This window comes from Alligator sinensis, unplaced genomic scaffold, assembly GCF_000455745.1.
Source record: "Alligator sinensis unplaced genomic scaffold, ASM45574v1 scaffold1416_1, whole genome shotgun sequence".
Classification (NCBI taxonomy): Eukaryota; Metazoa; Chordata; order Crocodylia; family Alligatoridae; genus Alligator; species Alligator sinensis.
The window spans coordinates 426,856-439,757 of record NW_005842714.1 but is presented as its reverse complement, the minus strand read 5'-3'; the positions used below and the strand labels follow the sequence as shown (position 1 = coordinate 439,757).

The 12,902-nt window shown below is 46.5% G+C and overlaps 1 protein-coding gene across 1 annotated transcript in view; it reads left to right on the top strand.

Moving 5' to 3' along the window:
- CREBBP (CREB binding protein) overlaps nucleotides 1-12,902 on the top strand; it is a 190,440-nt gene that overhangs the window by 140,886 nt on the left and 36,652 nt on the right. Inside the window, exons 23-24 of the mRNA XM_014524970.1 lie at nucleotides 490-567; nucleotides 1,074-1,141. Of these exons, the coding sequence (XP_014380456.1) occupies nucleotides 490-567; nucleotides 1,074-1,141 (146 nt within the window). The remainder of the gene's footprint in view (nucleotides 1-489; nucleotides 568-1,073; nucleotides 1,142-12,902) is intronic.

Genomic DNA, 12,902 nt, shown 5'->3' with positions numbered 1-12,902 from the left:
GAAAGTAAGAGTTTACACAAAGGGCCTTTCACATGTCTGACAGTCTTTGACGATGTATGTTTTGAATATATTTGTACCTCAAGTATGCTTGCAGAGCATATCCAGTTTGTAAATTTTGCTTAAGCTTCATGTGAGGATGGGAAGATAAGAAATACACAGTAAAATGTTTATTATCTGGAATCCTGTTATCATGAATGTCGGTTAACTGGAAGATTCTCTGACTTGCACAGAGTGGCTGGCTCTAATAGCCCACCCTGTGGAGACCTTCCTGCCATTGGTGATTGAGCAGCCCTGAGACTCTCTGTAGCTGCTCAGTTGACAGCACAGATTCCCAGAAAATTGATTATTTGGAATGATAGGAAAGTATTTTTTCTGGGTAATCATCGTTTAACTGTAATCTTGTTCTGTCATTAATAAGTACCTGTCTGGAAACTGACTTACCTTTCGTAGTAAGTAATTTTTCTCTTGTTTTGTTTGTTTTTTCCTCAGCTTTGTTGATTGTAAAGAATGTGGTCGGAAGATGCACCAGATCTGTGTATTACATTATGATGTTATTTGGCCGTTAGGGTAAGTAGTTTTAGATGTCTTTTAGCCCTAAGTTCTTCATTGTATATGAACTGTTTGCTGTTGATTAACAAACAGTTAGCCTGCTTTGGGGTAAAAAGAGGCAAAGCACCTGCAAATGAACTGCAGTTTTGATGGTGGTGTTAATGCTTTTTAAACGTATTTAGCCAAAATGTGTAAGGAGTGACTTGTCCAGACAGGTGGCATTTCCTCTATTTGCATTACTATTTCTAATAATTGGATAATGGTCAAGGCAGATAACTGAGGGGGGAAAAATGCATGTACAATATTCTGCAGAATTACTTGGCCAACTCCTAAGTGCCTACTTTTTTTAAGATTGATGAACTTAAATTGTTCATACGTCATATAAAAGAGATGAGAAGGTAGATACAGGAACTTTTTTCTGACTACTAGTATTAGTACAAAGCAAAACAGTATTTTTAAGCAGTAGATTACATCAATGGTAGCATATTTTTACCAGATTTTCAGCAGTCTTTTTTTTCTTCCAGCTTTGTCTGTGACAATTGTCTAAAGAAAACTGGTAGAACACGTAAAGAGAACAAATTCAGTGCTAAGAGTAAGTTTATGGTCTCCTTAATATTAATATATTTTAGAAAGTAGGTCCTCAGTATATAATTTCTACAACCTTTTATGTTCCCCAGGCTAAAACCTGACACATTCAACATTGGGGTGCCTGAACAGTACTAGTGTGTGCCAACATTTTCATTTGTCATGTAGACCTGCTCTTTCCAAGTTTCTAAATAAACAGTGACTCTATACATTTTTCTGAGGTACAAAGTAAAAGGAAACACGGTCATGACTGACTAAACTTAGACTGGCTTGTATATAGTCTTCAAATAGAAGTGAATGTCTCTTGCTGTATCAGCTATTGACAGATGCTGCAAATTTACTTGTAAGGTGTCTGGATCATGGGCGTTTCCAAGGAGTCAAAGAAATTCATGGGGTGGTTATGAATATCTCAAGTTTCGAAGTCAGTTTGTTGGTACAGCATTCATACTTCACCATGCTTTCTGTTGGTCCTTTCTTTTTTCATAAGGGTGTTAAGTAGCATGCAGTCCATGGAAGCAGCAATCTTAGATTGAGAAGACAGTGCGATTATCCAGGTTGTGTATATTTTTGCATATAAAGTTAGTGTGTTGATAAATCAGACATACTAACTTTTGCTCTTTCCATTTAAGCATCCGACATTCATAAACTAGTTCTAGAAAAGGGCTGTGTGTAGGTACAGGAACTTTTTATTCACATAATTGGTGAAAAGCACAAAGTGAGAATTTCAACACTTTTCACTAGCGTAACTCTTCCTATCAAATGGTAGAGCTCCCATTGGCTTGAATTTGATGACAGCTATTAGGTAGGTTCTGTGTACTTTTCAGAACTCTACCTTTAATGAAGAATGTAGAATGGTGATCTTCAGTATTCTATTTTCTGAGCAGCGTTTTGAGGTACAGTTTTATTGGTGGCTAGTTTGTACAAAATCTTAAGGTTAAAAATAACGTGTTCTGATATCTGATTGTGGACAAGATAGTGGGTGGGTAAGGTATATTCCCCTTCACCATTTTCCAGAGATAACTGCAAAGGCTGTATTAAGAAAATGGTAGGTGCCTTACCTAGACATTTTTATACTTGGAAATGTTTGGTTTCTTTCAAGTTTATTCTTAATTCAGCATCCTGCTTGAAATACTTATATTGACCAGAGTATTTTCATGAATTATTTTATCCTTTGGTTATGGATTATGAGGGGTGTTTGTTGTTGTTTTTTTACTTATTAAAATTTTAGGATTCCTGGGTTGGTACCATGCTAGGGGCAGCTCTCATCCCTTGGGACTTCTTGCAAGTTTCTTTGTCCATCTGACAAATGTTAAGACTGACTGGAACAATGAGCCCAAGTTTGCATTGGTTTCCTACCACCTGTCATCTTTTTTTCTGAGCTATGCTCATTCAGTCCTCCTTCTCTTCTGATCTTAGAATTTTGTAGATCTCCAGAACCATATAGAATGTTATATAGGCCTGGAAGTTCCTTGGCAGAGGACATTGGGTCACCTAGTCCAGTTCCCTCATGTTTTCTGTTGAAAATAAATAAATAACTGTTTTCTGAACATGTTTTCCATAGAACTTGTTCTATGCATTAAGAAAATGCATATTTGAGTGCCCAAAGAACTGCATGTCTGTGCATGGTTAATTCTCAGAATGTACCAAAATTGAAAACATGAGCCCAAAAGCTTGATGCTGCTGGGGGTTTTTTTGTTAAGTAGTGTTTAACACTTCACACACTACTGTTTCATCTTTCGCTCTTATTTTAAGCATCTGAATGAAAAAAAATAAATAAATCAGAGGAGTGTAGAAGTTAAAAGGATCTATGCCTCTGTCAATTCCAAAATGAAATTCATCTCTCCACAAAGGAACTTGCAAGACTGTATCACTTAACATTGTCCCATGTTAAGAAGTTATGGAGAGGGTCTTTCACATAATGTGAAGAAATCCTGCATATCCTGTAGGATATATACAAAAGTTGTAATGATAAAATGGTTTCAGTTGGATATCTGATACAGTGTATACTAAAGCATTATTTAGAAGGGGGACAGAAAGAGTAAGCTGGAACTGCTTTTATAAAAATATTTGAGAAGCAAATTGTAAATTTTTTGTTTATAAAGGTTACATTAAATAATTTATTTTGACTTAAATTGTAAAAAAGATTTAAGTTAGCCAAAATAAATTATTTCCTTTGTTGCTTAAGATAGGTGAGGAACTTCAGTCTTGGCTAGCAGCTGGCAATATTAGTAATCTTTGTAGTTAGAAAGGACTAGAAAACAGACTACATACTAGAAAAAAGGCAAACTGTAAGGGCTCTTCCACATGTGCAGGTAAAGACATAATGAGATCTGATGAACAATTATGGGATTGCACGTTAGATCCCATTGTACCTTATCACCAGTGCAGGGGGGAGCCTGGGATCACAATCCTGGACTCCCTCTGCAATGGCCTCTGCAGCTGCAAGTTTCACAATGGGGGCAGCATTCTCCGCACTGCCTCTCCTGTGAGCCCCACAGCCAACATGGGCAATGGGGCTTGCAACAGGGACAGCACCAAGAATGCTGCCTCCACTGCAAGCCTTTTGATGTGCAGAGCTTGCAGCAGCGGCAGTATTCTCCCCACTACCCCTGCTGCAAGTCCCACAACCAAAGATGCCTCCCCTATTGCGAGCCTTGTAGTCAACAAGTCTCATGGGGTGGCAAGCCAGTGTTCTCTCTGCAGCAAGCCCCGCACCTGACAATGCCCTCAGTTGATGGGGCTCCTAGCCACAGGGGAACACTTGGGTGCATGTTCAATTAATGATATGATTAAAACAAGCTACAAAGTTATTCCACGTTTTTGGTGGAATAACTTTGTAGCTTATTGTTTGTTTTATCATGCCAATAATTGGTTGAACATGTAGCTGGGTCACAACTTGAAGCAATTACCTGGTTAATCACATCTTAAGTCAGGGTTAGGCAAAATACGGCCTGTGCACTGGATCCGCCCTGCCCAATGATTCTATCCTGCCCGTGGCTGCTCCTCTGAAGGAGCATTGTATCCGGTCCGTGCCTGCCCTGGTGCCTTTCATCCTTTTCCGTTCCCCATGCCAGCCAGCTGCAGCAGCAGTAGCAGCCACTCTCCTCCCTGGCCCAGCCCACCCCCTAGCCCCCAGTGTAGACTTCAAGGCAAGGGGAGCTGAGTTTCTGGCCAGGCTTCTGCCCAATGAAGCTGTCTACATGCATCTCTGACTTTGCGGCTGTTTGTAGTCCAGACAGCCTGGCCCCAGGCAAGTCAAAACTCAGGTAAGGTTCTCCCTGCTGGTGGGTGAAGGGTGCAGGGGCCCAGCCTGGCCTCGTGCTGGGGACTACGGGCTAGGGAGGGGATGCAGGGAGAAGGGGGGAACACAGTACGGCAGTGGCCCTGCCATGCCTGGATACCCTGCAGCTCCCAGCCCCTTTTCTCTGCATCCCCTCCCTTACCTGAGTCCCTGGCACTTAGCTGGGCCAGGCTGGTGCTGCACTGTGTCCCCATGCGACCCTGCCTCAGGCAGCTTGGGCACAGCCAGTGTGGCTTCTGCCCTCACCCAGCCTGGTGAACTTCCCCGCCCTGGCCCTGCTCCTGGGAGGTGGTGGCGCTCCATTGTGCCATCCCCGCCTCCCGTCCCTTCCTCCTTCCCCTCCCTTTTCCCACTCAGCGTCCAGCTGCCAGGAGTACTTAAACTAAAAAAAGTTGAAAACCCCTGTACTATGGTATCAAGGTGCAATAATTAAAATAACATCTTAAGTAGCCTAATAGGCAAAAGCTGACACTTTTTTGGTTATATAAAATATAACCAAATATGTAAAATGGGACTTTTCAAGTTTGCATGGTAGTGTTAGTAGCAAAGCAAAATAATCTACACTTCAAAATTTGTATTTTTAAGTTAATAGTCTCTTCAGTAATGTTTTAAGTTGTTGGGTCTGTTGCGTTGTCCAAAACCAGGCTTTCAAACTTTTTCAGAGTGGTATGTAATCTTGTTAAACATTCTCCCATAACCATGTGATCCCATATAAGACTGCCATATTGCCATAATGTCTAAGACCATGGAAATAATAGGAACATATTATGCACTTTAATATAACTGTGTTTATCTCTTATTTTTTATTGAAGGGAGATAATTACACTAGTAACTTTTGTTCTTCAGTTCATCTTCTTTTCCCCTCTTTTGCCTGCCTTTGTTCTCTTGAAAATAATTTGTGTTCACTTGGGTTTTTTTCTTCTCTTACTGACAGCTCTAGCTGTCTGGTAACTTCAGTTCTTGAAAGCACCCTCAGTGTCCTTTATTACTTGGTTTTCTCCTGCTTGGTTAACAGTCTTTCTTAGTGGAGAATTCCAGGTCTTTTTAGACCAGAATTTAACAGCTGATGGCTTTAACCACAAAATTGTCAAACAGTGTGAAGGATCAGTATGCAAGCTGTCCTGAGCAATGGTCATTAATTCCTACAGTATCTAATTTTACGTTACAAAAATAACTTTAGCATATTCTGAAAACTGAAGGGCATTGTAGTGGAGGCATGTTCTTCATTTGCCACTGTCATTTGGCTAGTTGGGGTAGAGGATCAGTTATTCTACAGTGCTATCACAGAATCTAGAGGTTGTCATTTGAGAGTGAATGCTCAATCAGGAAAGACAGAAACTGAAAAGATTTGACTTAAAAATTTCAGTAGACATACTTGCTTTTCCCAGCAACTAGATGGCATCTCATCTTAGTTTTGCACTTTAGAAAACAGAATTGTCATTAGTTATAGGCTGTTATAGGTGTCAGATCTTACAAGGGAAGATATAAGGGGAAATGGAAATTGAAGGGATAAATCAGACGGGCAATACCATATGGAGAGAGAAACTGAAAGGCATCTTGTAAAACGATCATGATTTGTCATATGAAGGGTAAAAGAAAAAAGTAAAGGTGCATTGGTCCCATACTGGATCAGCACTGATATTTAAAAAATGGACAGTATCGGCAATCGGCTTTTTTTGGCTGATGTGGCTGATAACGTGGCAGATAAACGTCCTGTGCATGTGCACAGCTGCAGTGCAACACAGCCAGGAGCTCAGCCTGGCAGCGTGGAGAGCTGCTACGTCCAGCTAGTAAGTCTGTTGAGGGACAGGCCTCGTGGTGGTGGGGTGGAGGAGATCGAGGCCCTAGCAGGGAGGAAGTGGGGCTGGGGCAGGTACTACACAACCAGAGCACAGTGGGGCGCAGGACGGAGCCACAAGCAGCTCGTCGAGGGGATGTAGAGTGGAGGGGTGGCTCCCACCACTGCATGCACCCCAGGAGGGCATGTGGGGGCATGTGCCTCTGGATCTGCATGTGGGGTGGGGGCAGGCTGCCACTGTGGGATGGGGTCAGGAGCAGCACCAGGCTTTTCCTGGTGGGGGCTGCACTGGGCCAGGGCTGCACTTGGGGCAGGCATCAGCACTGGGAGAAGGCTACAATGAATTTGGGGGTGGCTGCAGCCCCCTCCCAGCACCGCTGCCACCCACCCTGAGTGCAGCCTGGGCTAGCCCCCTGCCAGGAAGAGCTTGGTTTCGCCTCAGCCCACAGTGGCAGCCCACCTTTGCCTTGTGTGCAGATCCGAGGACACACTGCCCATGCCCTCCTGCGGTGTGTGCAGCAGCAGGAGCCCCCCCCACACCTCCCCAAACAAGCTGCTCACAGCTCCGTCCCGTGCTCTGTCCCAGCTTCGCACCCCCTGCCCCAGCCCCGCCACTCCCTCACCGTGGGGGCCTTAATCTGCCCCCACCACCTTTCCCCCACAACAGATTCACCAGCCAGATCTGCATATCAGCAATTGGATCAGTATCAGCCGATATGGCTCGTTAAAAATCGGGAATTAGTATTGGCCAAAAAAATTTCTATCAGTGCACTGCTAGAAAAAAGTAATGAAGACTTAGTGAAAAAAGTATAATGCAAGCACCAAAAATGGAAGTAATATCTTTTTAATGGATTGATAGTACATTATAATTAAATAAAATGTGCACAGTACAGAGCTGTTTTATGCCTTATCATTAACTTTGGGGATTACTGTATGTGTTTCTGTTATGGATAGTATGTATTTGATTTGATCTACCAAAAAACTAATGTACCCAAAGTGCACCCTGATAATAATGGTATGCATTAGACAAAAAAAACAAAAACAAACCCACAGCCAATCCAAACTTTTGCTCTTAGGACCTCTCCCAACTCAGCCAACCAGACAAATGTTCCCCATTCCATATCCCAAAAAATGCAGTTCTAATAGCTAGGGATGCACCAATAAAGATTTTCTTGCACAATACTGATAGCTGATTATTAACCATCCAGATTGCCCAACGCTGGTCTAATAACCATACTGACATATATAAACCTTTTTTTGGGGGGGGGGAGCATGCTCCAGCAGCATCCTGTGTCGCATGTATCTGTGTCCTGGTGCTTAAAAATGGCGGCAGGGCCCCTTGAACTAAAGTTTTTCAAATGACCTTTAGTTCAAGTGCTTCTGCCACCATTTTTAAGTGCAGGGGTGCTTTTAAAAAGAGCGGGGCGAAGGCAGATGTGGGCTCAAGGCTCTCTACCCTGCAGCCCTGGCCCCGGGAGCCCCATGCCAGCCATACACCCCCTGCCTGCCTGGCAGAGAGAGGCACAACTAGCTGTCCCCACTGCTGCCAGGCAGGCAGGCAGCACAGTCAGCATGCAGCACTCAAGGTAGAGGCAGCAGAGCAGAGAGCCCCAAGTCCACAGCTTGCAACTCTCATCCGCCCTGCCTACATCTTGGAGGACACCACCCCCTCCCACCCACCCGCCTGCTGTGGGGGTGCACACAATGGCAGGGAGCCACCCACCCTCTGGACGAGCTGCCCATGGCTCCATCCCGCTCTTTGCCCCTGGCCCTGGCCCTTGGTCCCATGCACTGCCCTGGCTGGGCAGTGCCCCTGCCCTCCTCCCTCCCTCCCTCACTTTGGGGCCTCAAACTGCCCCCCTCCATGCCTTTTCCCTTCCATAGATTTACCTGCAGGGAGCTGATGTCCATGCTCTGATTACATTCGTCACGTGCATATGTGCGGCCCCTTGCGTCTTACTCCCAGCAGCCCAAAGCAGGACCCATTGCATGCTAGAATGCTGCCCACCTGCAAGGGGAAACCTGCCATTTCCTTAGGGAACCCAGGCATCTGGGGGCCCCGCTGGGAAAAGGGATCGCAGGTGTCCAGGGCCCTGGCCAGAAGGCATAATTATCGGTAAACATTGTCAGCTACAACAGCCAAAAAAAGCAAATACAGGCAGTCCTCGACTTAAGACGTTTTGGGTTACAATGAACAGTGCTTATAGTGTTTATAAATTGAAACCCTGTTTTGACTTGCTGACGTCAGTTTCGACTTTATGACGCTTGATCCAATGCCACGCAACGCCAGTAAACAAGTTCGCTGCATTGCCTAGCTCCCTGGAGAACATCTGTCCAAACTTCCTTGGTCACTTTCTTTAAGAAAAGGGACAAAACTCCAGAAAAACCTGCAGCCAAGACTCCTGGAAAGACTCTAGCCGAGAACCCTTCAAAAAGTCCAACCTAGAGCCCTTCAAAAAGTCCAGCAAAGTCACCTCAAAGAAGTCCTTCCAAATCAATATGATTGCTATTTACAATATAAATACATTAATGTAGCTATATTACTCATCTATAATTGATTGAGTACAAAATTCTGGGTTATTTTTGGTGAAAATAGGGTATCAGGTTTTGGTTCAGGAACCAATCCCCCATTTATAACATTGCTCCTATGGGAAAATTGGTTCCGAGTTATGGCGTTTCAATTTAAGACGCAGTTTTCAGGAACCAGTCATCCCAAGGCTGAGGGCTGCCTGTAGCCAGTAATGTAATTTGCCTTTTTATCGGTGCCGATCTGATAGGCAATCAGTATATTGGTGCGCCTCTACTAAGAGCTCCCAAAATGCTAATACTGTAATAGGTGTCGAATCTGTTTTGCAACTTCAAATAAGGATTGCATTAGAAAAAAGCTGCAGCCTCCTTGTGTAGCTTTTTATAGTAATGATGTTAAATGTAGCTAAGAATCAAAGTACAGTAGCTTAGTAACAGAAAGAATGTTAATGCTTTAACGGCATTCAGAATATTTACCTCATATGATTTGGGTTTTACGGTGGATGAAACGTTAGCATTCTATAAAAACGTAACAATTGCTGCTGAGTTGTTATCCATGTAGGCAATCTCTTGTCAACAAAATTATTAGAGGTGCACCGATACATTGGTCCCATATCGGATTGGCACCAGTATAGAGAAAATTGACAATATCAGCTATCGTCTTTTCTTTTCTGATGTGGCCAATAGTGTGGCCGATTAAATGCCCCGTGTATGTACGCAGCTGCAGCATGCATGGGGTGAGGAGCAAAGCCCAGCCGTGGGGGGAGGGAAGGGACATGGGTGGGACCGATCAAGGCCCCTGCAGTGAGGGAGTGGGGCAGGTGCTGCACAGCTGAGGTGGGGCAGGTGCAGGACAGAGCGGCAAGCAGCTCATCCTGGCTGGGGGGGGGCAGCTCCTGCTCACACCCCACACAACAGATGCAGACAGTATAATTATTAGAGATACACCGATAGAGATTTTTTGGGCTGATACCGATGGCCAATTTTTAAGAAGCCATATTAGCTGATACCAATCCAATTCAGATATGCAGCTAGGCAGCTTGGAGACTAGCTGGTAAATCTGGCACAGGGGAAGGGGTTGGGGGAGGGAAGGGGCAGATCGAGGCCCCCACAGTGAGGAAGGGAGTGGGGCAGAGGCAGGCGCTGCCCAGTCGGGGCAGGGCAGGGCATGGGACAGAGCTGCAGCTCATTTGGGAAGCAGGAGGACAGCTCCCACTGCTGTGCACACCCCAGAAGAGCACAGGAGGGCGTGTGCCCCAGATCGACGCACAGGACAGAGTGAGCTGGCGCGGCAGGTTGGGATGGTGCTGGACTCTTCCTGGTGGGGGGGGCTGGGCTGGGCTGAGCTCAGGACAGGCGGTGGTGGCACTGGGAAGGAGGCATTGGGGGGGCTGCAGACACCCCAAAACTCACCATAGCTGCCCTAGCGCCCCCCCCCCCCCCCCCACCCCCAATTCCCCCTGAGGTGCCAGGACCCAGCTCCTAGTGGCAGCCCGCCCTCGCCCCATGCACAGATTTGGGGGCACATGCCCCCCATGCCCTCCTGGGGTGCACACAGGAGCTGCCCCCCGACCCCCCCCGGCCCGGATGAGCTGCTTGCCACTCTGTCCTGCACCTGCCCCATCCCAGCTGTGTAGCACCTGCCCCTGCCCCACCCATGTCCCTTCCCTTCCCCCACCGCCGGGCTTCGCTCCTCACCCCATGCATGCTGCAGCTACGTGCATGCATGGGGCATTTATCAGCCACAGTTGGCCACATCAGGCAAAAAAAGCTGATAGTGGGCAGCACCTGCCTCTGCCCCACTCCCTGCCTCACTGCGGGGGCCTTGATCTGCCCCTTCCCTCCCCCAACCCCTTTCCCCATGCCAGACTTACCAGCCCGATACTGGTCTCCAAGCTGCCCGGCTGCATATCTGAATTGGATTGGTATCAGCCAATATGGCTCCTTAAGAACTGGCCGTCAGTATCAGCCCAAATAATCTCTATCGGTGCATCTCTAATAATTATACTGTCTGCATCTGTTAATTTGGACTTTTACTTAGTTTGTAATACTTCATGTGCAGTAGCACATAATGATGGAATTACGTTGAAGGCTTTGGGTATTACTTAGTGGAGCTAGCAATGCAGAAGTAAATATAAGGACAAAAAATAATTTGTAAAATTAGCTAAAGATATGCTTCTTTGTTAAACTGAATTAATGGAACTGATTTGTCTTTTTTTTTCTATTTTCTTTGAGAGAAGTTGACACAATTAAATACTGCTTTTAAAAGGAATCTTAAGTACTGACTCAAATCCAGCCCACTGCAATATGATGTATGGGTGTTTCACATTTTCATTCAGTGTACTATCAATGGCAGTGGAAATGTAACAGTTTTTTCCTCCAAGAATCTCTGAAGTCAGATTGGTTCACACATAATGAAGTTCTAAAGCATCTTTTGCTGGTGATGTCATAACTACAGAATTCTAGTAGATTGTGGCAGAACACTATATTAAGGTGTAAAGGTTGAGGCCTGTACTTGGGAGCTTTTATCTGCTATTTTCTTTCAAATATGTATGTTCACTAGGGCATGGAATATGTCTGTCTTTTAAACTTTAAAACTCTCAGTCCAGTGTTGACATTTCATGTAATCATAGAGAAGTAGGGCTGGAATGGACCTCCAGAGGTTAGCTTGTCCAACTCCCTGCCTGAGGCAGGATCATCCCTGTCCAAACTATCCTATACAATCTGTAACCTAATGTAACACGGACATAACACCCTAACCTGTCACAGGTAAAGCAGAGGAACAATGACATCCAGAGTCTTGCTTCTATAAAACATTGACAATATATGTGCATGAGATCCCATGTCAGGAGTGGGCAAAATATGGCCTGCAGGCCAGATCTAGCCCACCAGGCACTTTCATCCAGCCCTCGGGCACCCACAAACTAATTGTACCCCACCCAGCCCTTCTGCCCGTGAGGGCAGGAGTGAGGCAGCCACATACATATACATATACCCTATTGCACCTCACTCCCACTCTCGTGCACAGAAAGGCCCGGTCCTGCCAGCATGCAGCTTCTGGGTGGGGCTGCTGCTACAGCCACTGGGGGACCTGCTCAGCTTTCCTGGCATCCCACTCTGGGCAACAGGTAGGGAAGCGGTGGGGGCATGGTGGGAGCTGTAGCTAGGTGGGAGCATGGGGCTGGGACGGGGCTGGAGGCAACACAGAGCCTGTGCCCAGGGGGGCAGCAGGAGTGTAGTGCTCGGGTGGGCAGGGTGTAGGTGTGAGGGAGGATGGGGGAGAGTGGGAACCCCCTACACATTCTCCCCCCCTCACATGCTGCACAACCCCCAACACTGGAGGCAGCAGCAGCAGCAGGCAGGGATGCTTGGGGTGCTCATGCCTAGTGCTGGTGCTGCCACTGGCAGCATGGTGCTCCAGCCAGCACTGCACATGGGGGCAAGGAATAGCTAGGATGGCCCACCTCTGTTGTGCAGGGCTTCCCACAGCACGTGTGCAGCTTCCATACTTGCATGCCACCAGGGGAGGCCCTGCATGATAGAGCCACCTGCTTTCCCCGTTCCCTGCCATGGAGTCCAGGACTCTGAAGGGAGCAGAGGCTGGGACTCCCCTCCGTTTCCAGCTGAGTCCTGGGACCTGCACAGCAGGGGGTGGGGAAGGTAGCCAGCACCATGGCTTAGGGCTTCCCCTGGCCGCGCACCAGTGTGGGAGCTGCACACAATGGAGGCAGGCCAGCCTGGCTACATTTTTCGCCCTGATGAGCAGCAATGGCTGGGGCCACATGCTGCAAGGGAGCAGCACCAGGCACCAGTGCCCTGACTGCCCCACTTGCTCCTGCTGCTGCCTCCAGTCAGGGGCTGTGCACCATAGAAGGAGAGGTCTGCACACCCCACACACCCACGCCATGTTCCCCCAAACCCCCCACATAAATACACCCCACCATACACACCTCCCACACGCACAATATACAAAAGTAAGACTTTATTTTTTACCTACTATATATTACGCAAACAAATTATGACAAAAATGTTTTCTGTGATACAATTAAAATCTGCTATAGTACAGTGGTCACCATCACAGAGCCTCTTGAAGTTGATCCTGGGCTGCGGAGGATGAGCATGCGTGTGCTTGCGCGCTGCCGC